The sequence below is a fragment of the Cyprinodon tularosa genome, unplaced genomic scaffold (genome assembly GCF_016077235.1).
Source record: "Cyprinodon tularosa strain WSP-4 unplaced genomic scaffold, ASM1607723v1 ctg1071, whole genome shotgun sequence".
NCBI classification, from domain to species: domain Eukaryota; kingdom Metazoa; phylum Chordata; class Actinopteri; order Cyprinodontiformes; family Cyprinodontidae; genus Cyprinodon; species Cyprinodon tularosa.
In genome coordinates this window covers 45,459-72,418 of record NW_024037862.1, presented here as the reverse complement: position 1 = coordinate 72,418, position 26,960 = coordinate 45,459, and the positions used below count along the sequence as shown (strand labels likewise).

Genomic DNA, 26,960 nt, shown 5'->3' with positions numbered 1-26,960 from the left:
AGACAAGTAGAAGGAAGCCACAATACAATGCACTTTGTCATTTCTAACTTTTCCCTCTGAACACGGTAAAGTCAAGTAAACCCAAAACATCTACTTTCATTCATGAAGGTTTCATTAAAGAGGGACAATATTCTGCTGCTTTAAAACTAACTGCAATAATTTTTGTTTGGCAACTAAAGCAGGAAAATTTAAACAAAACAGAGTTCAGAGCAACAAAAAGAAAGGGACAGAATTACAGAGGCTACACAACAAATGCAACTACATGGAATAATAACTATGCTAATTAGCATATTCAATATGATCAGTATAAAGTTAAACCATTCTATTGAAAAATATAAAAAATAAATGAGACATAGATCTGGTTCAGCTATTTGTTGGGTTATGAACATAAAGGAATCATCTTTGAACTGTGAATTTAACTTGGAGGTGGAATATAACTTGGAAAGGTTAGGGAAACAATACAGATGTTGTTTTTGTGATAAAAATGCAATCCAAGATCTATACTTTCATCTTGGATTACATGCTTATTACATCACTGCCTATGAGGAAGCAACAAAGGTGTGAGGCTGCACCCAAACCACAAGCGTGCAGGAATAAACCAAGTTCTCCAAAAATCTAAGAATTCGGTAAAAGACACATCTATGTCAATAATTTAAAAGAAAACGTATAAATAATATGTTAAAATAGTAAAACGGCCATCTAGAACACCAACTGTCATGGTGCTGATTGGACAATCACAATGCTGTTGAATAACTCTTATGCACCACATTGAGCGTTCTGCTCCACTCCTGACCTCAGCAATAGTTGCTTGTCTTTTCAAGTTCCTGTGTTGTAATCTAGTTGTCACACTCATTGTGTTAACCACAGGGATCTGAACAAATGCATGTAGATCAAAAGCAATGCTTTAAGAAACATCTGTTGTTCACCGTAGAAGAAAATGTTGATGAGACGGAAAAAGCAACTAAAAACACTTTTGTGGTCAAGTCTCTTGGTGTGCAACCTCGCTCGGCCAATAGAAGAAAAAGCAAAAGAGAATACAGCTTTAAAGCTGAATTCAAAGGGACTATATTATCAATTTCGAAAGACAATGTTACAGGGTCAACATCATATATTTCCAGATGGAAAGATACTATATCTCTCCTTCACATGTTTTCACGTGACAAACATAAAGATCATATGATAAGCCCACATCAAGTAGTGTATATAACTGGGAACTTATCACTAAATAGAGGATTTCACAGCTTTGCTTTTTTTTTTTCGTACAATAATTTGAAAAATGCTGGTTCAGACAAACAGCCTTTAGATGCATCTTCATTATACCTGTATATAATATAATTCCACTATGAATCCTGCTGTTCTGGCCTCAGGTGACACGTGGCAACAGGTATCATAAGACAGAAATATATGACAGACAGGACAGCAAAAGTAGTGAAGGGGTTAGGTTATCTGAAGCTTTAGAGATCTTAGGTCCATACCAATTTCAGTGCTAAAAACCTACCATGACATGGTGCTTCAGCAGAGGGAAACTGGACTTAGATGTTTCTTAGGTTTTTATTTTAAGTGAATGTAGCTGAATGAAAAGCAAACCACTGTTTTTTCCATCCAACAGGCTTCTTCAGCTCTGAACATGGATGGAAGTAACTGGTTTCCAACTTGTAGTCAGAACAGTCACACTATTTGGGCCATTAGGTTCAATAAGGAAGAAACTAGAACACGAGTCATTGCCCTACCCTCTATTGAGATGTCCAGAATGAGGAGTTATTTTGGTCACGTGTCCAAAGCTATCAACTGCAGTAAAATTTGCAGGGGCTGCACTGTGGCTGCAGGCTAGGTGTTAGAAAGATTAAATCAGATGCTTTAAACTGCTTATTTGACATAGATGGCTTCTTATGACGCTCTCTTTTACCAAAATGTGCACATTATTTTATCCAAGTGTCTTGTCTTTGAGAAGTAAATTAACTTTGAGTCAGTGTTTGTCCATTGCTTCAGTCCTTGTGGGGACCATTTTTGGCTCAATGCAGTAGGGTTCCAATGACGGGCAGTTTAAGTTCCAGTACAGTAGGTGTTGAGACTAAAAAAGAAGGTTCTATATTTGTGGTTGTTGTTAGCAAGTCCAAAAGGACTAGCGCGTTGTGATCAGCATCTTTTCATATAAACTTATTGTTGTTGTCCTCCGAGTTGATGTGATGTTTTGTGATGTTTGGCAAGGCAAGGCAATGATATAGCACATTTCAGTGGCAAGACAATTTAAAGAGTTGTACATCAGAATAGTAAATTACAGTACCATAAAGGCATCACAAAAAATAGAGAGTAAAAATTATCATAAAATAAGATTATAAATATACCCTTGAACAAACAAAAGTTTGACTAGAAACCTATATAAAATGTTGAGACAGCACAGCCAAAGGCCCCTCTAAGCTATTTGAATCTATTTGAATGACTTTATTTAATATTAGTTTAGCACAAAAACTAAACCACACCTATTCATGTTTGGTTCTGGTTCTTGGTATGCAAAGTAAATTTAAGGAAAAACACCAAAAAGTCTGGGTGGTTGATAGACTGACAGCATGTTTGTAAACAAGTATTTTAAAGTCTATTCTCTGAGCTACAGGGAGCCAGTGTAATGATTTTAAAACGGGGATGATGTGTTCTACTTTCCAAGCAGTGGTTAGGACATGGGCGGCAGCATTCATTATTAGTTGCAGCTGTAAGACTTTTTGAGCAACCTGTGAAGACACCATTGCCACAATCAGTCCTTTACTGGCAGTAAAAAGTCCATTTTTTTTACTAGGATAGAAATCCAGGCGTAACGTACATATTTTAACAAGTGACTATCTGTTGTTTCTTTGTAGAAGTGTTGCACTCTCCTTTCCACTTCCTATATGTAGTTTGGCCACAATGGGATCCCACTGGGCATTCATGCTTCTACTTCTAGAATTTACCTTTGATTTGAGATGTGTAGCAAAATACAAATAAAATGCTAACTTAATCTGGGAGGGATTTTTTTTTTATGGCTTGTTTGTTGTAGCCATGTGTCTTCTAAGAGATGACAGAATTGCAATATTGAGATGTTTTAAGGGAATTATGTCAAACTCTGTTTGGGATATGGGGTGTCCGCTGGGCATACCCTTTAAATTAGGGAAAGTCAGAGTGAAAAAAAATGCACGCCCAGGAGAAGGCCAGTGGCTGGAAGTTGGGGGGGATTATGATTGTGAGCTTCAAGGAAGAGGACTGCCATTCGGCTGGTTTTTGATTCAAAATTACTACAACATTTCTTGTGTAAGAAATTACGTAGTAAACTATTGGACCTAGCAACCATAATAGCCTGAAACAGAGTTGTGAAGCCAAAAAAACAGAGAAACATGAACCATTACATTTTGATACATTTCAATTCTGAAAAATGTCAAGGACCTTAGCAATCATGGTATTTTAAAGCCCTGGGTAATCGCTGACAGTCCCTGGAATTCAAGAGTGTTTGTTTTAAACTTTGAGAAGAAGATCGGATCAGTTAAACTGTTTTACACCAGTTCAAACTCCCATATGTAACAATAAAAGAGAAACAACAAAGTACTGTATAGATATTAGATAATTTGGGAGTGGACTAACCTCCACGAACACCTTCCAGTGGGTAGAAGAAAGCCACAAGGAGATTCATGAGTACAGCCAGGTTGAAGGAGATGCTGCTCCAGAAGGACATGTTCCTGGAGCACCAGTAGAGGATGGGCTGAGCTAAAGAGCAAAATAGACAATTGGATTTTCACAATATTGAGTAACATGGTCCACTTAAAAAAAGAAAAATGTCATACATATAAATTATAATTACTGTAAACAAAATAAATTGTGATTAAGCCTGAAAGGTCACATCTCAAACATCACAGATGTTATCCACATAGATTTTTTAAAGAGGCACAAAAACACGCATTTGGTTTTTTTGTCCCCTCAAGTATCACAAAAACTGAACCTGAATTCACCCTAAAGTGCAAATCTTTTTTTGAATCTAAAAATATCAGCCCATATGAAACAACTCAGACCTTAGGACACTTCGGTTTACACATCACCGGCTGTTGTGCTGACATTTTGTACCAAAATACACAACAACAATGCACACATGCCTGCACATTAGTCACAACCTCCACTGTTCTTGGTCAGGAGATTGGTGGCGTGGCAAGCACTATTTTGAGGCCAGCCTTTCTGTAGAAAAGCAGAACTGGCACGTAAAGGCACTATATTCATGTCAAGTGGTTAGCACCAGGGGAAGAACACATCTCCTGGTGTGCTGATTCATTTATGTAGGAAGCAGAAGGTTGCTTCTCACATGTTGACACTGCAGACCAGCAACACTCCTGCATGCCTGACCATGAGACAAGCCACAACACGCTTCTCAATAAAGAGAAAAGCATAAACAAACACATGTCTTAGAGCAGAATCAGTCAGAGGTCAACAGAAACATGCAATGACCTGAAAAGGAAACCTACTTTATTAAAGTTCAGCCTACTTTTCTGCCCAGTCTTTCCACATCTACCTTAAACAAATGTGTTAAGTATAATGTTTTGATCGGTCAACAGAATTTAAATCAGATGACTGCAATTTGTGGTTCTTGTCAACAAAACAAGAATTAGGTCATCAAATTGACACAGAACTAAGCACCCCAGATAACTCAGACAAGTTAAATCCTGTCAAAGACAAATTTGACACTTATCTGACTGCACTAACAGTAGATAAAACATGTACAACCAAAGTAAAGCCCCTTTAAGGCTATAGCATGTTCATTTTTGACTCATACATCCACTACATTAGCTTAAGAAAAATAACATTTAACTAAAATTCATTTATAAAGAATAGTCTATCAATCCTAATGCATTCCTGCAGGATTCTTCTCTTACATATAGACCTTGACAATTTCTTTTTGTTTTTTTTACAAGAAAGCAGGAAATTATTTTTATTATCTATTCCCAATAGCATTCTTGACATTAAAATCCTTATATCTATTTAAATCTTTTATATAAATAAGATATGTCTGAAATTATTTTTCAAATAACTTGGCTTGGTGTTCATAATTGAAACAAATGATTTTTCACCCGCATTATTTATTGTGATTTTAAAACACGTTCAGCAAATTGAGCTGTGTTATAACAGTGGTGATGCTTTCTTCAGCTTCCGCCAAATTCAGAGAAAGCTTTTGATACCATTTGGTGATAGGCATAATTTCCTGGTGTCTGTATATTTTCATATATTTATGAGCATTAACACAATTGGTGTGAATTTGGCTTTAATTACTCTGTTTACTTTATATTCTGATTTTTTTCATCCTTAGTAAACCAAGTAGTCACTATATTTCTCAAGAGCCTGTTGTGATCTGATCATCTGAGTAACAGGGAAGAAGGTAATATTTTTGGGAAATCCGGCCAGGTCACAAGTTAAAGCAAAAAACCCTATTTAGATAAAGAATTTTGTTCCTGCTTTATTTGTTATAACGGGGACAAAGATGAGGGCAGCCTGCAGAGATGCAGAAGGATAAACTAGGCAGTAGGATATAAAAGATATAAAAGTTGAGGAGTAAAACGCACAGGGTACGGTGTTTGTGTTACCAGTAGCCTCTTGAGTACCTCGCAGCTTCTTCTGCCAATTCATCTCATTGAAGAGGTCCTCAGACCGTAGGAAAAAATCATTAATTTTGCTGCCTTGCTCATCCCGCTCTGTGGTGTAGTAGACTCGAAGTTTGGACTCTTGAGTGAGGAATTCACAGATGTTGGGAACAGGAAACACTATCTGCTCCATAGTACGATCCAGACGAACAATCTGAATAAAACCACAACAGCAGACATTATGACACTGATCAAAACAGCAGACACTCTTTTACTGGGTATCCTTTTTCTGCTTTTTATGGCAACATGTTCTTTTAACTTTACCAGCTGTTCTAAGCAGGAATTCTTTGCAAAGAAAACTCAACCAGCAACTTTCACACAAAACGCTTAACAATCTACATTCCTTCCACTTTGAAGTGCGCAGAAAGAAATGAGCAAACATGCCAAAGGTGTTTGGCATTCATCTGTGAAGAAACTCAAAAAGCGTGCCAGCAACTGTTGAACATACGCCTCCGGTGAATTGTTTCTTTTAAAGTATCTTCTCAGGCACTTTTAGGAAGTCTCAAAAGAATGTCCGAAATCTGTTTTAGCCGAGACATTTAGGCAACAACTGACCTCAATCTGAGCCGTGTGTTTGGCATAAAACTCCAGTGCTTCGTCTCCCTCTCCATACGTCCCCCCTGGCTTCAACATGGCCTGCAGCTCCTTGTTGTGACGTGCCAACTGAAATACATAAGATGTATTATTAAAATTATGCTGTTGGTGAAGTCCTTAAAACAGCCAAAGCTACAATAACAAAAGGTGTTGCACCATAAAGCCTCCTCCAGGAGTTAGGTTTCTAATTGCTAATTTCAACAAGGTTGTTTAATAGCAGCCTATGTAACAGTTTTATCAACAAGACTTAAATATGGACACCAGCAGGAGATGCTATCTAGCCATTCCTAGTCACAAATATAGGTGAACATACAGCTCCATTCAAAAGCACACCTTGAACTTCTTGAGATTTTATCAACCATTTCTTTATTTTTTTTAGGGAATTTTATGACATACTTGATGTGCCAAAATGTAGATATTATGTCCCACGTTCCGTGGAGATGCAGAATGTTCCTCCTCTTCATCCTCACCCTCCTCAGGCTCCTCCACTTCAATCTCACCCTGCATGTAGGCTTTTTTGATAACTTCCACCTGTAAGGCCCAGTAAGTTCAGAGAAGTATAATCTTAACAGCATGAGGCGGTTTCACATGGTGGTCATACTCACCAGCTCTTTGGGCCTCATGTTGTACAGTATTCTCTCTGCATTCTCACTGTCATGGCGACTCTCCATGATGGCAAGAAGAAGCTTAGATGCGTTGTTCTGGTGAAAATTAGTCAACGGGGACTGAATTAAATCAATAAAATGATAAAGAAAAAAAACTGAAGAAGCGTTCTAATTGCAGTTATTAGGAATTTTTTTCCCATGTGCTGGGGAGCAACTCAACCCAACCAGGTGACGGCTCGGTTTGAGTGCCCGGTCCGGTCCAGTCAGTGTTGGACTGTAGGCGACCAAAATCCTGGACGATTTTGAAATTCCCCTCAGACATTTTTTTAGGTATGAAAAGTAGGACATGTCCGGGAAAAAGAGGACATCTGGTCACGCTACGATATCAACAATTTGATGTTTCAGTGAGTGAGTGCTTGTTGCTATGATGCATCTTTGCTCTGCCGCTTGGCTCATTGTAACCAAACCAATCAGTGCATAGCTCATCTAAATATTCATTAGCATACCATAAAAGGAAGAAAACTTGTCGTTTCATTCTAGGGCTTTTAACTAGGCTTGCATTAGGGCTCATAGAACAGCAAATATGCCATTTTCAGCCCAACCAATGTTACACACCCTATTCAGAGACCTTAAAGACCAGCACCAAATACCCTATAGAATCATTCTATGACCCCTTTAAGATGTGCAGTATGTCAACACGTTTGACATTGGTCTACATAAGAAGACACAAAGCACAATGTCTAAAACATTTTACCCTGTAAGGTATTTGATGTGTTTCTTCTTAGTTGATCTTGTTTGGTAAAGGATCATTGATGCTAAACCAACAGTGCTTTAAACTCTAAAAAAAAACCACTGTTTTGTTGTTGCTTTGCTGTCTTGTTTTGTTCTACCAGGTTGCATGATAACAGTTTAATGTTTAATGTGAGGGTTTCCAAAAGCTCCAGTAACTATAGCCTAATGGAGAGATTCAAGGAAATTTACAAAAAGGAGGCGAGTTATCTTACATCATGGCATCAGTATAATGTAGCATAAGCTTCGTTTTTATTTTATAGCTGCAACTTTTGTGTGCAAATTAACAAAAATGTGCCTTTATTTGTTAATTCTTTTGCTAGATAAGTATTTCATTTAACGTGCATGTAGACATAAGAACCATACGACAATCTAGCAATGTTCTTATACTTTATCACCAAATTAACTAAAGAGCACTCACTTTGAGCTCCAGAACAAGGTCCATCCTCTTCTTACCAAGAGGGTTGATGTCATTGAGAATCAGAGCAATGATGATATCAATACCATTGCATTCATGAGTTGCAATGCAGTTCTAGAAAATACAGAAAAGAGGAAAAATATAATTGACATAGGTTTACATATTCTAAACCTTAGGCGTCTATAGATCCTGGTTTGAACATTTCATCTCGACAAACCACAACACACAACCAAACTAGCATTGTCTTTTGAACAGATGACACCAAAGAGAAGTCTGCAGATAATGCACCATGCACATAACACCCATTAACCTTCAATCACATGGCGGAAGGAGGATTTCGGCTTGGTCTGCAGTCATATTACCAGGAAAGCTGCAGTTATTGACTTGCCCAAAAAGTACTTTGAATCTTGAATTATAACAAAGCAACTTATGAAAACTTAAACGTGTATCTTTAGCATATAGTGCAGACCTCAACTCTAAGGAAATGCTGTGGCCGGACATTTAAAAGAACTCTACATAACCAGATCGCCACAAACCTCAAACTAAAGCTGCATTCTACAGAAAGCGTTTCAAATGTCTTTTATGATTGCAAACAAAGTACCAGGCAAATTTTTCCCCCCACTCGACAACAAAGAATGAGGGAGGCTTTCTGGAGCCCCATGCGCTGGAACCTCATTAGTGTGAGGTGCTGACTTTGTGATACCTAAAGCTGCTGTTGCAGGGGCAGAGGACAGGATGTCTCATTTCGGGGAGGATTAGTTGTACTAACATCCGAATGTGGGACTATGACGATAAAGCCTGTATGAGTAAAGAAAGCCTAAACAAGCATTTAACACTAAAACCAATGGCACAACTTCAATAGCTACTGTTCCATTGCTTAGAGCAGCACTAAGATGGTTTTGAGACAAATTATTCCCAAGTAGAAAACCTCACATGAAGACGTAAAAACATAAATAAAATAAAAAAATAGTTACATAAAAAAATTACCCCATAGGCCGAATCATTTACAGTTTACCTGTAAAACAAAGCAGGTTTGGGGGGCCGTTACGCTAAATGCAGTGTAATGTTTTTCAATAATTAAGGAGTGAGATGGTAGAGAAGGAACAAAAATCAGCCATGTAGAGGTATTTCTAATCAGACACAGAGAAAATACTGAAATATGGGTCCTTCTGATTCTATTCAGAAAAAAATCCTGTGTGATAGGTTAATTTCTAGTTTAGTCTGTTTTTTAAAGACATGTGCTTCTGGTTGATTTCCAGATAACCAATTTATTTTTAACAGGATAAATACAAATGCTTGGTACACAGAGTTTTATTTGAAAGAAAAAAGAATGAAAAAAAAAATTGCAAAGGTTTTTTTTCCCCTACATTTAAAAATCATGTATCACTTCATGCTCCTCTAAAACTGAAATAAAATACACTGCGGTTTGTGGCTGAATTGTGGTAGAAGACATTGTATAATACGCTGCATACTGGCTTTAATAATTTTGCTCAAAAGGCCTCATTTGGGCTTATTTCTAAAAAGAAGTCTTAATAAGTCACAAGGATTATTTATTTAGAAAGATAAATGGACGAGGTGTTTAAGGATTAGTTCGTGTGAGCCTAGTGACTCACATGATTGGAAGCAGGTCAACGACTAACATGACCCCAATGACAATTAAACCCTGAACTTTCAAATCCGTATGGCTCAGAGCCCCAGAAGAAAAAATAAAATCATTCGTGCAAGCATTGCTACTTTCATTTAGTACTGAAACACTCTTGGTGAGAATGTTATATGGCCAAACACTTGTCTCAGTGTTTCCTTTATTAACCGATTTAAATTGAGACCTTTTATGTTTGGTAATCCCCTTTCAAGCAGTTTAAGGGAACTGAAATTAGTTCATACAGCCACCGGCTTTAATCAGTCACAAGGTTCACACTTGAGCAAATAATTTTGACAAAGCCACATCAATAGAGAAAATATTTTACACTTTATTTTAACGCCTCCCCCTAAATAAATAAATGCTTGTCAAAACAGAAATCAATCCAAACTGCAAAGACCTTAATGTTGAAGTCAAACCTTCAATCTGTTTGCACAAGTATGTTCAGAGGAGTTTTATTATCACCTGGTTCTCATGACAAGGACCCTGACAGTACTCCGTCAGACTCTCCACAGTCTGATTGATGAGTCCTACATTCTTCTCGTTGATGTATAGTCCCAGAAGCCCTAGTCCTCCTGTGGTGCTGCCGCAGATGCAGTCCAGGAACTGCAGAGTCTCACACACCAGATTATAGTTGTTCTTGTTGTTCTGATTACGTAAGAAATTCTGAAGAATGACAAGATGAAAACAACAACATCAGAAAGAGCAGTTTAAATTCTTTTATACAGTGCTGTAGTTACCTTAAATGGGGTCAATGCCTTTAAGATGGTAATAATACAGAGACTTAGAAAAGCCCTCATTCCTTTTTTTCACAACAGAAAACTTTAATTTATTTAGATTTTTCTTTCAGTTCTAACACAAAGAAGTGCATAACAATAATGAAGTAGATGTTTCTTTAATTGCTTATAAAGTTTTCATTGTACTTGACTCTGACATTTTAACACATGAATATGTCTCAATCTAGAGCTCGACTATTTATTGAATGATACTTAAATCTACAATCTCAGTGTGTGCAATATTCAAGTAAAATAAAAAGATTATAATGGTGATATAATCAATTTTTTGCATGTTGATAAATTATTTGATCAACTGGATGAAATCTAACAGCTCTTAACGACCTTGGTATCATCACTGGAGTTTTAAGCTGCAGTGTTGCATACTTATGACTTTATTTTATATCTTGAAGCCCTCATTAGATCTGGACTGTTCTGTAGCATCTCTGGCTACTGTAGGGGTCATCCCAGTCCAATTCTCAATCTTTTATAACCTCTGACATTTTAGTTTTTCTACAGGTTTGCCTAGTTATTAAATTTATCAATCTTCCAATTAACTCTGTCAAGCTTCCCCGTCTCTGCTGAAAAAAGCATTCCCACATCATGACACTGCCATTACCATGTTAAGCAAGTGTACTCTAAACCCTGATGCCTATGTTTAAAAAGCTATAGCTATAGAGAGATCAAATTACACACACTTTGACACCATCTATTGATAAGGTTACTTTTTGAATAGACCCAGTTGAAATGGATTGTATAGATGAACAAGATTGCATGTCACACCTCCTTACAAACTTTAATAGGATTTGGTGGGTAAAACAAGGTCATCCAGACAGACATTTTTTTACTAATTTCCATCCCGGTTTAGAGAGTAAACAGAATCTATTCAAGAAGGAAGTGTTCTGTCTGGGCTGCTGGAGCTTTCAAATACACACCATCATAGTGAAACCAGACCAAGACATTAAAGATATGGAAACAGCAAGTTCAGGAAGTTCTGCAACTAGTGCCTATTTTCAACATGGTTTCATTTCTGTATAACCGAATGCAAAGATTGAAATTCAGAATGGGTAGGAAGCCTGATGACTGGTGAGAGGCAGGGCGAAATTACGTAAAACGATGTCCCGACAGTCAGAACAAATATGAAAGGAATAGTACACCCAAAACATGATTAGCCTTCATTTTCTACTCACCCCCATGCTGAACAAAACTCTGGAGTACTTTTTTGATATCTCAAATGCATCTGGAGATCTGGGAGGCTTCTTGCTGTCTGCTGACATTCAAATAATGGAGGTTTATGGCGCCCGAGACAGAAAGGTCCACAAAAGTCCACAAAAACGTGTCAATATTCCTCCATACTGCTCGTCCAATGTAATCAAAGTGTCCTGAGTGGGTAGCATCCAGAATTTACTCGAAACAAAGTCATTTAGAACGTTTTAGAGCCTAAACAGTAGTGTATAGGATTTCCTAATAGCGCCCCCATGCGCGCTCACGATTCTACGGAAGCCGGCAGACCAAACCGGAAGAAAGTGCGCATTCAGCGTCTGCTCTGCCGATAATGCAAGCGTAGAAGAAGAAATGTGCTGTTTACCTGTGCAAAGAAAGAAACAATGAAAGAAAAATGTCTGAGGACTTCAGTGTTGAGGAAGAGCATGAGTTCTTTGCCAAGTTGAATGCGCTGGTTTGGTCTGCCGGCTTCCGTAGAATCGTGAGCGCGCATGGGGGCGCTATTAGGAAATCCTATACACTACTGTTTATGCTCTAAAACGTTCTAAATGACTTCGTTTCAAGTAAATTCTGGATGCTACCCACTCAGGACACTTGGATTACATTGGACGAGCAGTATGGAGGAATATTGACACGTTTTTGTGGACTTTTATGGACCTTTCTGTCTCGGGCACCATAGACCTCCATTATTTGAATGTCAGCAGACAGCAAGAAGCCTCCCAGATCTCCAGATGCATTTGAGATATCAAAAAAGTACTCCAGAGTTTTGTTCAGCATGGGGGTGAGTAGAAAATGAAGGCTAATCATGTTTTGGGTGTACTATTCCTTGAAGGCTAACCTGCAGATCTCTGTTGTGGTTCTCACAGAGCAGCTGCATAAGGCGCAGGATGGGCTGCATGATGGTGATGATGACACTCATCTCGCCTTCGTCTTGGCCCTTATCTGCAGTCTGAACAGGGGTACCGTCGGCAGCCGCCTGGTGCTCCTCGGCCTCCGCCTCACGACGGTAGGTTGTGAAGGCCTTCTTGGTGACAGCAGAGGCCTCCACCAACTGCTCCTTCACTTCCTCAGTCACCATCGCAACCACTGGCACATCTTTCACTAACCAAAATCATAGAAAAGTGAGTCAAATAGAGAAAAATCACTGAAATTAGATACCTAATTAAAATAGTGGTACAGTATTTATTAAAAACTTCTGTAGTGCCACAAGCAATCTTCTGTTCTATATCTCCCTTACGCTGCTGGACATTTTTTTGTCTAGCAGCATAACAACATTTAACATACCTAACAGATCAGAGTATTTAAAGACCAGGAAGTCAGATCAAATACAGGACTGGAAATAGAGGTGTGTGTTTTCACATTAGGGATTCACAATTGGTTTTAGTTTAAAAGCCACTGTGTCTTTTTAAAGCCATTTCACCTCACGTTTTGTTGGTGCCTCCAACTACTGATCCTCCCTCACCTTTCTTCCGCATCGGCATGTCTTTGTCTGGCGGTTCCTCCTCCTTCTTTTTGCTGCCCAGGTCGCTGGTGTTGACTGTAACAGTGGCTTTAATCTCCTGCTGGGCCAGCTTCATGCGCTCATAAAACACCTTGAAGAATTTTTCTGACTTGTTGTCTCCAGTTAAACGGTTATAAAATGACCTCTGGAAAAACAAAAACACAAGATAACTTTAAAATTTATGCCGGTTCTGTTATTTTTCTAAATACAGGCAAAAAGACAGTTAAACATTAGAGGACTTCTCTTTATTTGCAGAAAAAAATATAAGGGGTGTAATGGCAAAATGATGGCCTATTACAGAACCCTGATGATCGCTTAGTAGGGAGTATGGCATGGGTGTCGCGACATGATACGTGTCACGATACTTGGGTCACGATACGATATTGCGTTATTGCAAAATCACTATATATAGTATCCATGTTGTTTGGAGATTGAGTTAGTCCACTGTGACTGCCTCAACTACAGATATGGTGCTGCGCTGCGCAACAAAAGGGCTCCACAGCGCTATATGCCCGGTTGGCAGTGCAGAGGTAGACCATTTTCTCTCATTACTTTAGGTAAAAAAAAGTTTAGGAACGGAAAGATCGATATTATATCGGGCAGCCGAAAATGACGATATATCGCCAAAACGATTTTTTCCCACACCCCTATTTCTTAGCAAATTTGGTGCTATATTTTTAGACCTTGTTAGTGACTATTTTTTAAAAATAGCTACCTTCCCTGTGTTGTTGGAAAATTTGGTTACAACTTGAAATCACTCGCAGTTTCTCGTGTTCAGCAAAAAGTGAGTAAGCCAGCAGTGGCTGTAGTCAAAAGAACAACTCTCCTCTGTTTCCCCATTGAAAATCAATCTTATATGTGCAAAGCTTCCACTGACCTTCCCTACAGCATAAAAAAAATATATAATATTCAACAAAGTTCTTATTTCTTGGAAACTCTCGCACTAATCTAGCACCCTCCCTGTATTAAATCCATAAACAGCATAATTCAATCTTTGTCATGTGTGTCCCCAAGTTAAACTTGACAACATAAAATTTATATAGTTTTGCTTTAGCCAAAATATTATTAAGCACTTGAAAAAAAGAGTAGTATGCAAATCCTTGATTGTGGGTTGTGGATTACTGGATTCAATTATGTAACAGCTTTATAGTTAGACCTCAGGAACTCTTCTGATGATTGACAAAGAACCTTATGAACCCACAATTGGTTTTAATTAAAAACTTAAGCAAGGTTTTAACTGTAAATCTTTTACCAACAATCTGTTTTTTTTTTAAATATTTTTTCATTTCTGAATAGAACCTTTTTAGCAATTATCCTTAATATGTTGTAAGGCTTATACTTTAATTGCAGTGAAGAGAGACTGGGTAATAATTCCTGAGATAACAGATGTTGGACGGCCGCGCTAGCCCAAAGAATACCGGTACAGATAATAAAACCGGCCCAGCAGAGGCTACACTTGCTGAAGAAACTGAAACAACCCTCACTTTTTACCAGCATATCACAACATCCCACATAAGTGTGGTTTAGAGTTTGCAGATGCATTTACTATTTCAGTGTGGTCATCCAACAGCACAATGCCAAATAAGAAGGTCCTGCAGAAGATAGTGACGGGAACTGAAAGGGTCATGGGAGGGTTTTATGCGCTTTCAGAGATCTGTTTCAGAACCACTGAAGGACTAGGGCCCAGAAAGTCATTAGACACTTCTCATACTGCCTTCATACACGTTTACAAAAGTAGAGCTGCTATACTGCAACACAACTTCCTGCCACAAGATGAATTGCCGTTAGAATCTTTAGAACAAATGACTGCAATATTGCAACACTGGTTAACAAGTTGGTGTTTTTATCCTTTTGTTATCCAATTGATAACCTACCAGAAAACTGTGCTTTGTGTAAATAGTTGCTTTCAAATGATTTGGCAATATACTCTTAATTGGTCTATAATCCTTATCCTAGTTTACTATAATAAACAATCTAACAGAACTGAGTAATTAAACAATCTTATCAATTATTACAATAATTATTACCGTCATCACGATTACTATAGTCATCGACATGACAAATTCTTTACTAACAAAGTCACAATGTCTTTTATTTATTCATTAAAACAATATTTGGTTTTATGACGTAAACTCATTTTAGTCTTATTGACTAAGGAAGAATTATAGTTCAGATCAGGCTGGTTTGTTTAAAAAATGTCAAATATGGACAATAACTTAAAAATAACTTTTATAAGTCTACTTATAAGCCTAACATTCTGCATAAAAAGTTTATTTAATGTCCTAATGTTAATCATTTGTTAAAATTGGTAAAACACCAAAAATAATAGGATTGAAACATGGGTCTGTGTAAATAATGTGGTTCATTTTACATATTCAATAACTAAATAAATTAACTTTTCAGTACTATTTTAACTTGAGTATGACTGTGTTTGATTTTTTTCAAAATATCCCCTGTTGTGCTGTTATGGTTTCGGTCGCAAGGCAGTAATTCAGTTGTTTGGTTTGACACAGTTACATAAGAGTCATTTCACAGGAAAACAAGCTCCTCTGTGTTCACCTGACATTACCCTGCTCCTGTGACCCTTGACCAGTGACATATTTGTGGCATGCTGGTGACAATGCTGGATGTCAATGTCTACAAACACTCCGTCGACAGCAAAACCCAAGACAAGAGGTTGGATTAGTTTGCAGCAGATTACAAAAGCATGCAAACAAAAAAGGCTTCAGCCGTAAAACCAGTCCCTCAACTCATCCGCATATTGCTCATGCACATACTTCAAAGCGTGCATGCGTTTAACAGGAAAGTAAAAGCTTCAAACACAAGCTGAATTTGTGTGACAACAAGAGACCCTAATGAAGTTTTTTCAGATGTAATTTTTTTGTTAAGTGGGAAGGTTTACCAAGGAAATGGCAGGGAAGTAAATGTTCTACACATGATTTAAGAACAAGAGGGAAACCTTCTGCGACAGCCTTGTAAGCAGGAGCTGGGTTTTTTTTTTCTGCAATCTCCTCATCTGTTCTAGCCCATTTTCCTTGTAACAATGCCCACCCCTCCTTACATAAGAAGTGTAATCAGCTGAGTGGTTACAATGAGGGCACACAGCACCTCAGCGCTAAACACTTACATCAGCCCACAGAGGACGAGCTGCAGAGTGCCAGGCATGGGGAGAGAGGAAAACCCTGTCCTACTTTCATTGCCAGAATGGCACGAAGGGAACGTGTGGTGTGAGAGGAAAAGAGTCCGAAAGTAGGAAGGGAGGTGGGGTTGGTTGATGTAAGCAGGACTTATCACGTACAGAGATTCTGGGGCAGTTTAGAAAGCAAGTTACATAAGACTCTATCCAGGCTCAGCCTAACTCAATTAGTTTTCTAACAGTGGAGAAAAAAATACACACAATGAAACAGAATCGCTGTGCATCACACTTAGGTATCATACTTGTGCAGAAATAATTTGGTAACAGCAAAAAGGACAAGCAATTGAGTGTGGACTTGCAGAATTACCTGGCAAGGGGCCGGAAAGGGGGGGAAAAAAAAAAAAAAAAAAAAAAATCACATTACTTCATCAATTAACTTTTTTTTTTCTCCTCTCTTTATGCAACAATTTCCTCCTGCTTGTTTTTCAAGCAACTAACAAGACGGGGTCATTTACTGATAGCGATCTGATAAACAAACAGCCTTTTTCAAGGAGAAACATTCCTCCAAACAAAACAACAGCTCCGGGATTCTATGTATTAAAAACAGAACTCATGACTTGTTCCATAAAACTCAATTTCTTCACATTCATTTTGTTAGCACTTGGCTGTCGTACATGCCCTGGGCAAAAGGAATAGCATGAAAATGTTGCATTGGGGTTCTGTTTGCTCCAATTCAGGGTGGATATCAAACTTAATTTGTTTTCAACCAAAGTATATCTGCTGATGATGATCACTGTGGGGTAAGAATGGTAAATAACTTTGCTCAGACATGTCTTGGCTTGTTCATTTCTACTTCAACTATGGAATTACAAGTTGTCTGGTGATTTTAAGTAAAAAAATACTAATAATTGGTTTGTGTATCTCTTAAAAGGTTCAGTGAGTCAATTCAAGTCCCGTTTTTACATCTAAAGGATGGTTGCATAGCGTTTACCGGAAGATGGATGAAGTTAAATACAATGCAAAGCCCGCACTTATTCTACAAGTTTAAGGTATTTTAATTTCTCAAACAGCTCCAAGGCAATTAATTTAAATTTAAGTACTTTTTTCTTAAAATAAGTTAATTTTTCTTTTTTTTTTATTGAGGAGGTAAGTGAGACACTTTGCCAATGGAAAAAGACAATTTACATTTAAAATAAGAACAAACAATAGCATTGTCTTATTTCAGGTGCTTAAAATAAAATAATTAAGGTAATACAATAATTAAGAGTAAAAATACTCATTCCATTGGCTAATCATCTAATTTATCTACTCAGATTTAGAGTAAATACACTTGATTTAAGAAATTTTTAGATCTTTTTTGCAGTGTACAACTCCCCAAAATACTGGCAGTTACTTTTTAACATGACAACAAATACACCATGAGTCAGAACATTTCAAGAAAAAGGTCCAGCTTAAAAGGTGATTAACCTCTCAAGATAATGTGTTCAGCACATGCTTCTCCTTAGTGCTTGTTGAGTCATTCTTAAAATAAGCTGTCAGTCAGCCAATTAGCCTGAGCTCTGTCCACGGGGGAGATTGACCCTTTTTGTGCATCACTACGGAGCCATTAAGGTCGCTGGGAGCCGTCCTGCTGTTGCCAGTCATGTAGGTTTAGACTCACATGCCGCTCCCTCCCATAATCTACAGGATCAACATGGAGGCACAGCGGGGCCTTTTCTCTGATGATTTACCGCATCTACTTTTTACTTCACTTCCTGTCAGATGCCACTCTGGCTCCTGGCATCAACATGAGACGGTTATGTAAGGCCTGTTTATACCACCAGCTCTCTGGTTTTACTCGCCTCCCGCCTCTGCAGCCTGACACCTCAGGTTGTGACAAAGCCATCTCTGTTCTTATTGGGTAGCAGCTCTTTGATAGTTTACCACCGCCCAGCTGGCATCCACTGATATCTACTCTTTAAGGATGTCACAAGACAGCCACATACCATGGGTCATTTAAAGTGACGCATCTTCTCAGAAATCTGTGCAGGCAAACGGCCAAGCAAAGTCTGGGTTTGCTCCAATGACAACCGAAAAGAACAATCTGACATAAACAGCTCAAAATTAAGCTTCCATAAAGTAAATCATTTGAAAAATGACACCTTTTGCTATGTTGTGGTTAAAGGAGAGCTGGAATGTTGATGGTACTATTGCCTGGAAACTCTCTACACAAAATCTTTTTAAAGCTTTCCAAGAGGCAGCCGTGCAGTGAACTTGAACCAAACAGAGAAGAGGACGGGAAACATGCTGAGAAGGAGCTGAGGGGGGCCGCATGCGACAACAAGCCTCTCGAGTAACTTCGGTGGCACTGTTTGCCCCTATGACTACAAGGGATCACATGCAACCAGAAAACGTGTTGAACAGATGTTCTCTGTGCAATGAGCAAGAAAAGGCGAACACCAACAGTCTCACAGATTTTTGTTGTGCCAAAAGCTTTTTTTAATTCAAAGTCTATCGTTATTTGCATCATTTTGCGTTTTTACAAACTTTTACCTCATCTTTTTTAATTGACCCCACCTTTTTAATTTGATTGAAGTGTTTGGCAGCTTTGCGTCCACAGCTCAGATTTCCTGTTTCCCTTGTTATAGAGATATAGAAAAAGATATATACTACCCAATCCATCTTCACTTGTTTTGGACAAATATAATAGCAACAAAAAAAGCTCAAAAGAATTTGATTGAAGAGTCGATCTAAAGATATTTTCCATGTTTTGGTGATGACCAAAATCAGCAGCTTTGTCCTTGTACTGCCACAATCAGCCTTTAGAATTCCAGGTTTTCTCTTCTCCATTTTTGCTAGGACAAACAAAGTAGTTAACCCTGGATTGCATAACCATTGTTTTTTTGATTACAAACACAGTCTAATATTTTTTCCATGACTCTATATAACATGCATGATGTGAGAGGAATGCCATTTATCTTATCCTCTCTTCAAAACGGAAAAGAAGAGAACTTCACATGGCGTGTCAGGAAAAGACTACAAGGAAACTACTACTTGCTACAACATATCGAGAAATACTTTTGCTGAAAAAGTCTCATTTTGTCTACATCGTTTCCACATTTAAACTTATGGCCTGCTTTATGTGTCTGTGTTTTAGTTAAATAAAACACAAGTCCTACAAATGGGAATTTTGTTGAAAAGAGCATAAAAGGACAAAGGAAAGTAAGAAACAAAAAACTTTTTGCAAATATTATATGTTGACATTAAAGAAATACAAATTGTAATAGAAGAAAAGGGTACAGTGATAAGCTAAGGGAAGTAAAAAAAAAAAAATGAGGAATCTGATGAATAACAAATGTTTCAAGCGCCACTTTGCTTGCTTAAAGTTTTTAACATTGAACTGAAATCTGGGCCGATACTTCTTAGTATCACCTTAGTAAAATTATATTCTCATTTTGACTGTTAGATACAGGTTACATGCTGCTGTTTAATTTATGCAATAAAAGTTGATCAAAGTATGAGGACGTGAATTAACAACAGTCCAACTTTCATGGTGATTTTCTGCAACTTTCACAAATAGCTTTGAAGCACTGGCCTGAGGCGACTCCTTCCTGTCACTGCGGTGACATGTTTTGCTGAAATCGATCCACTACCGTTACTGAAGTTACAACATAGCCGAATTGGCAAGCAGTGTGAAGTGTGAGGACAATAACAAGCAGCACTGGTTTATAACTAAATTTGCTGCTGAATCTCACCAGTTCTGAGATTCTAGCTCATTTGGTCACAGGATGTGGCGGCTGGAGCGGTCGACGGGGTGGGGGGGGGGTCTTTCATTTCAATGAAAATGTTTCCTGCCTCCGTAAATTTCTCACCCTGTGAACACTGCTTTTGTTAACACTGGAGGCTTCAAGTGGGCATGAGTAGAGCAACCAGCTGCAGGCCTCACCAGACACCTGTGAAATACATACTTTGCTGCTTCTCTGTCATATGTGCGCATGATATGCTCAAAATCCAGTTAGTCGAGTCCCAGTGTGTTCTGAGTTTTTCTAACAGGACTTTACCTTTACTTGCCAAAACCTGCTTAGTGTAACATTACCCCTCCTTTTTTCAAGAGGATTAAATTATGGTTCATTTCAACCTGAACCCAAGCTTTAAGTACGTTTTTAAACTCTCTGTAATCCAGGCTTTTTCCCATAGCTTCTGTTGGCTCGCTTACAACTCCGAATTGCCCTGAAAGCACACAACCAGACCGCTCGCATAAATCTGGGTTTTTTTCTGTTGTTTTTCATTCAGGCAACAATGGCCTCTCTGTCTTCAAAGGGGGCCATGCAACCAATTGTTGTGCAAAACAGGAAAATGTGAGAGATCTGCTGATGCATATTCAATTCACTAAGAATCTTTAAAATTATTTTACAGAGCTAGATTTTTTTTTAGAATTAATCTACATTTTAGGAATACATATAACGATACTTTTTCAAATTTCCCATCAATTATTTTGCAACATTTTACCTTGAAACTGTTTTGATAAATCAACAAAGGTAGAAAATGCAGAACCTTTCTGCAAGGATTCCTGTTATACACTATATTGCCAAAAGTATTTGCTCACCTGCCTTGACTCACATATGAGCTTAAGTGACATCCCGTTCCTAATCCATAGGGTTCAATATGACGTCGGTCCACCCTTTGCAGCTAGAACAGCTTCAACTCTTCTGGGAAGGCTGTCCACAAGGTTTAGGAGTGTGTTTATGGGAATTTTTGACCATTCTTCCAGAAGCGCATTTGTGAGGTCGCACACTGATGTTGGACGAGAAGGCCTGGCTCTCAGTCTCCGCTCTAATTCATCCCAAAGGTGTTCTATCGGGTTGAGGTCAGGACTCTGTGCAGGCCAGTCAAGTTCATCCACACCAGACTCTGTCATCCATGTCTTTATGGACCTTGCTTTGTGCACTGGTGCACAGTCATGTTGGAAGAGGAAGGGGCCAGCTCCAAACTGTTCCCACAAAGTTGGGAGCATGGAATTGTCCAAAATGTCTTGGTATGCTGAAGCATTCAGAGTTCCTTTCACTGGAACTAAGGGGCCAAGCCCAGCTCCTGAAAAACAACCTCACACCATAATCCCCCCTCCACCAAACTTTACACTTGGCACAATGCAGTCAGACAAGTACCGTTCTCCTGGCAACCGCCAAACCCAGACCCGTCCATCAGATTGCCAGATGGAGAAGCGCGATTCGTCACTCCAGAGAACGCGTCTCCACTGCTCTAGAGTCCAGTGGCGGCGTGCTTTACACCACCGCATCCGACGCTTTGCATTGCACTTGGTGATGTATGGCTTGGATGCAGCTGCTCGACCATGGAAACCCATTCCATGAAGCTCTCTGCGCACTGTTCTTGAGCTAATCTGAAGGCCACATGAAGTTTGGAGGTCTGTAGTGATTGACTCTGCAGAAAGTTGGCGACCTCTTCGCACTATGCGCGTCAGCATCCGCTGACCCCGCTCCGTCAGTTTACGTGGCCTACCTCTTCGTGGCTGAGTTGCTGTCGTTCCCAAACACTTCCATTTTCTTATAATACAGCTGACAGTTGACTGTGGAATATTTAGGAGCGAGGAAATTTCACGACTGGATTTGTTGCACAGGTGGCATCCTATCACAGTTCCACGCTGGAATTCACTGAGCTCCTGAGAGCGACCCATTCTTTCACAAATGTTTGTAAAAACAGTCTGCATGCCTAGGTGCTTGAATTTATACACCTGTGGCCATGGAAGTGATTGGAACACCTGATTCCAATAATTTGGATGGGTGAGCAAATACTTTTGGCAATATAGTGTATAAACATGCAAATGTCTTATGGAACATATTTTTTTGATGTTCAAATCATTGCTCTAAATAAAACCTCCCTAATCTAATTTGCACCCTTCAAACATTCAAATATAGCAACAGGCCAAAAAGGAAGATATTTTATTACAGTTAGGTGTACTGTACAGTTAACATAGTCAGTACTTGGTCGAGGCTCCTTTTACTACATCAGTGGGCCATGAAACGAGGGTGAACAGCCTGTAGTTATGCTGAGATGTTAACAAATGCCATGTTACTCTACCAGTGGCCTTCAGCTAATGTACATTGCTTGCTTTAGTGGGACTTTTCCCATGTTATGGAGAAATCTAATTTTTTGAGAAAAAAAAAAAAAGTGAATTCAATGGCTGTAAAAATACAAAACATAAAAAAACAAAAAACCTCTGTTGATAATTTATCTACACAAAATGTTACTTTTTTTGGTTGAACTTGTGACATTCAGTGCAATACAAAAATTAAATCAAAGTTAATTCATAAAGTTTGACAGAAGTATCCAAATGAAGCCTGTAAGGAGTGCCATTTTCTCAAGTAGTACCACAGAACCAACTGGAACTCCAGTGGCCTGTGGGTTGATTCCTTGTTGCTTTATTTCTATCAGCAAAGCATGAATGAGTTAAGGTTCTGCTTGGAATGTCAGGATGCCTGAGGCTCTAGGCATCACTCAACCAGGCAGCGTCGGCACTTATGTAATAGAAGTGATGCCAAGGCTTTTGTTTAGACCCAAGGAAGTCAGGTCTCGTCAGGTAAGAGCAACATGCAAATCTGAGGGTATTATGCAAGATAGCCAGCAACATAACACGCTGTAAAAACCACAAACCAGAACTCCCTGATAGATGGTTTTATGAGTGGCACACAAACATGCAGATAAAATATGCACAGATACCCTGACGCATGCAACCATACACCCAGCAAAGCTGAAATAATTCAACAGTGGCTCTCAGTCCTAAACCTCCCTCTGTGAGGCTCCCAAAGAGTAAGGGTTGCCTTGGTAACCTCTGAAGAGCTGTGGGGAAGTAATGATGTGTTTTTGCTGCACAGCTTGGACCTTTCCAAGAAGACCGGTGTTCATGCACCTTTGTGTTTCTCTGCCCTTTATTTCCCTTCACAAAATCAAATGTATGCTCAAACATGTCAGGGTGCCAACTGCAGCTGGCTGCAAATGCCCCACAATGCCACCTAGATTTTAAAGGTGTGTGCCGAAACTTCTCTTGGTTCAGATTCTACACATAGCTCACAAACAGGAATGCTCTAAGTGGACACATTTAATTGAAAGACGCACGCAAAACCGCTTAACCCCGTTCAAACTCCACACCTAGACTGAGCCTCCAGGTGGTTTACGTATACACTCTATGACCTCTTCTTACCTGGATGACCGTGTTTCCCCCCTCCAGCAGCGCGATGGCCAACAAGATGCTTTCCTGGAAGATGCGATCACTGGTGGCATTCATAATGAGGTCAATCACCAGGTCAGAGGCGCCTTCTTTATCAAGGTGGCACTGCACCTCAGCCAGACTCAGCTCCCCTCGGCCGCCAATCCCAGAGCTCACAACTATGTGAAGTGAAGAGCAAACCACAGAAAAACGCAGCAATATGAAACAAGCTTTTGTCCACACATAATCTGAAAAGTGGGGCATGGTTTTTATTAATCGGTCACGAGTCAATATTTTGAAGCACTACTTTATGCTGCAATTACAGCTGGTACCTTTTGGTCTTTTGACAGTGTTTAGGTAAGCATTGCAATAATTTAGATTTCCTTGCCCATTTATCTCTGATTAAAAAGAACAAGTTCAGTCATCTGATGGTAGCAAGTTTTTGCAAGTTTTCTGCAGTTTAAAAAATTTCTTCTCCCAGAATTTTCTCGCATTTCATATGAATAAGACAGCAACTCTCCCTATCCTTGCTGATGAGAAGCATCTCCAAAGCATGATGCTGCCATCATCGAGAATCACCCTGGGGATGGTGTGCGTAGTAAAATACGGGGTGACAATAAACAGCGACACTTCAAAATTAAAATTTAAAACTTAATTTAACAACTCACACATTATGTCAGTCAGACATCAAACAAAAATTCATCTACATTTGCCTTTCATCCATAGAGGGATTACAATTCTTGCTGCCATCCAACATATGCAGTAGTGATGACATAACAGCACCCATCAGAGCCATCTCTGGCTGGGCAAGCAGCTGAATCAACAACATGTCCCGTTCTACACGGAGCTTGGAACGCCGGTCTCTTGGCAACGACACGGCCAAAGTTGAGCCAAGGAGAGAGCTGGCATGCTCAGCGGCACAACAGCCGGGAGTAAGCTTGAACGGGCGTAAGGTCACTGGTATGAATCTGATTCATAAGCACTAAATCAGGCATCTTTATGTGAAAATTATAATATGTAGTAGGTAGCATCCCTCATAAAATTTACTTTTTTTTTCTTTAGATAAGCGAATATACCAAAGGGAGAATGGAATATCCGTTTCCATGCCTTTGCATTCAGTTTTATTTTCTATGGGCAACTACTAAATGCTCATGAAGAAAATACGTGATCTTCATCAAAAGACTCGACCCACAATCTGTTCACTGCTACCCACTGGAAAGAGTCAGTGTTATCCGTTGGCTACTTTTCTCTGTTAAATGTGAAACCAACTGTCATTTCCCACATGAAAGACATTTTAAATAATGATAATAAAAAAAAAAAAACATAATGTCTCAGGCAATGCCAGTTATAAAGCTTAAACAGACCAGAAGAGCAAAAATTCAACATTAGCTTTCATTGTGCAGAGGGTCTGATTCCACGTTTCTGTCTCTTATCTATTGGCTTCTGTTTATGGAGTTTCTAAAAGTGGAATTAAAATGAAAATGTCTAAGATTTCACCTCTGCATTCATATTAACTGACAAGATCTTAATTCTAACTACACAGACAAAGATAGACATCGTGCATTTTAATCAGAAAGCAATTGGAACATCTTGACTAATCTTCCGTTTCTGGTGAACTCCTTAAAAAGATTTCACATCTTTCACTTTTGCTATTCAAATTTCACATTAAAATGCCTACAAAAATCCCAAACCTTTGTAAAGAAAAATGGCAGCAGAACTGGAAGGCATAAACAACTTATCAGTTCTAGCTAAAATCCAAGTGCTTAATTGAAACCTTATTAGTTCCAGTCACATAGTTTATCAGATGTTCTTAGTGTATTTATCTCATGTGAGAAGGACTAATCACCACTGTGTCATTCAACTCACGGGTAGGTGATTTTCCTTGAGCTCCAGCCGTGAGTGGACCATTGCTGTAGGATGTGAGGCTGTCTCTCCTCTGACCAGATTTAACATTCCCGTAGTACCGGTTGACTAAAATCTGACGCAGAGCCTCACCCTGTTGGATTTAAGAGTGAAAAACATACAGTTTACCAAAGCAATTTATCTCCAGGCCAAGATACTGGAACATTGTGGCAACAAATGAGTGAAAAAATAACAGATACAATCTAAATGATGATAAGGATGCGCACAAGACACAAGAAACAAAAATAAACAAATGGTAACGCACACAAAAAATTTTTAAATCACATGTATTGTTTTTTTTTTGATGGATTGATTGATAGCAATTCTTTATATTATCAAAGTTCTGTTTCATACCTACTGACCACCAGAGGGTAGTGCTGAAAGCGCTGACTGTTCCGGTTGCTCATGCACAGCTCGAGTTATTGTACTACGAGTCACATCTGTGACTTGCTGGATTAACACTTTGTTCTCATGATTTCACACTTGTAAACAAACATTTCAAAGCCATGAAGATCGACCATTACATATCATCTAATTTTTCTTTAAAAACTTTTAGGAATATACATTACCACGCTAAAATTTCCTAAATAGTTCAACTTAATCTAACTGCATATTATGTCCAAATTACTTTCTATTCCAATCTGTTTACTTTAGAAAAGATCATTGTTTTAGCTGATTGACTCTTATGAAATACAGGACCTTCTCAAAATATCAGCATACTTTGATAAAGTTCATTATTTTCCATAATGTAATGATAAAACTTGAACATTCATCTACCGGTATTTATGATTAATTGCACACTATATTTCCAGTCTTTTATTGTCTTAATACGGATGATTTTGGCATACAGCTCATGAAAACCCCAAATTCCTATCTCACAAAATTAGCATATTTCATCCGGCCAATAAAAGAAAAGTGTTCTTAATACAAAAAAAGTCAACCTTCTCCACAATCTTCCTCAGGTGGCGGTTAGCTCTTCTCGTTGTGCGTTTTCTGCCACACTTTTTCCTTCCCACAGACTTCCCACTGAGGTGCCTTGATACAGCACTCTGGAAACGGCCTATTCATTCAAAAATATCTTTCTGTGTCATACCCTCTTGCTTAAGGCTGTCAATGATGGCCTTCTAGACAGCAGTCAGGTCGGCAGTCTTACCCATGACTGGGGTCTTGAGTGATGAACCAGGCCGGAAGTTTTAAAGGCCTTAGGAATCTTTTGCAGGTGTTCATAGTTAATTTGTTGATTCAGATGATTAGGTTCATAGCTCGTTTTGAGACCTTTTTCATGATATGCTAATTTTGTGAGATAGAAATTTGGAGTTTTCATGAGCTGTATGCCAAAATCATCCGTTTTAAGACAATAAAAGACTTGAAATATTTCAGTTAGTGTGCAATTAATCTAAAATATAGGAATGTTAAAGTTTTATCATTACATGATGGAAAATAATTAACTTTACCACAATATGCTAATATTTTGAGAAGGACTGTATGAGATTAGATAATCAAACTAAAAATAATTCTAATGGACCTCCTACT

General features: G+C 38.7%; 1 protein-coding gene across 7 annotated transcripts in view; it reads right to left on the bottom strand.

Annotated features, from left to right (window-relative positions):
* Positions 1-26,960, bottom strand: part of itpr1b (inositol 1,4,5-trisphosphate receptor, type 1b) — a 110,796-nt gene that overhangs the window by 41,346 nt on the left and 42,490 nt on the right. For 5 of the 7 annotated variants that reach the window (XM_038290078.1, XM_038290069.1, XM_038290103.1 and 2 more), the window contains 11 exons: positions 25,392-25,521; positions 23,520-23,704; positions 13,150-13,333; positions 12,526-12,788; positions 10,156-10,356; positions 8,055-8,165; positions 6,845-6,940; positions 6,636-6,770; positions 6,201-6,308; positions 5,568-5,799; positions 3,607-3,729 (listed from right to left, as the gene is read on the bottom strand). In XM_038290078.1, coding sequence (XP_038146006.1) covers positions 3,607-3,729; positions 5,568-5,799; positions 6,201-6,308; positions 6,636-6,770; positions 6,845-6,940; positions 8,055-8,165; positions 10,156-10,356; positions 12,526-12,788; positions 13,150-13,333; positions 23,520-23,704; positions 25,392-25,521 — 1,768 coding nt within the window. The remainder of the gene's footprint in view (positions 1-3,606; positions 3,730-5,567; positions 5,800-6,200; positions 6,309-6,635; positions 6,771-6,844; positions 6,941-8,054; positions 8,166-10,155; positions 10,357-12,525; positions 12,789-13,149; positions 13,334-23,519; positions 23,705-25,391; positions 25,522-26,960) is intronic. The other 2 variants (XM_038290085.1, XM_038290123.1) reach the window with 1 other exon arrangement.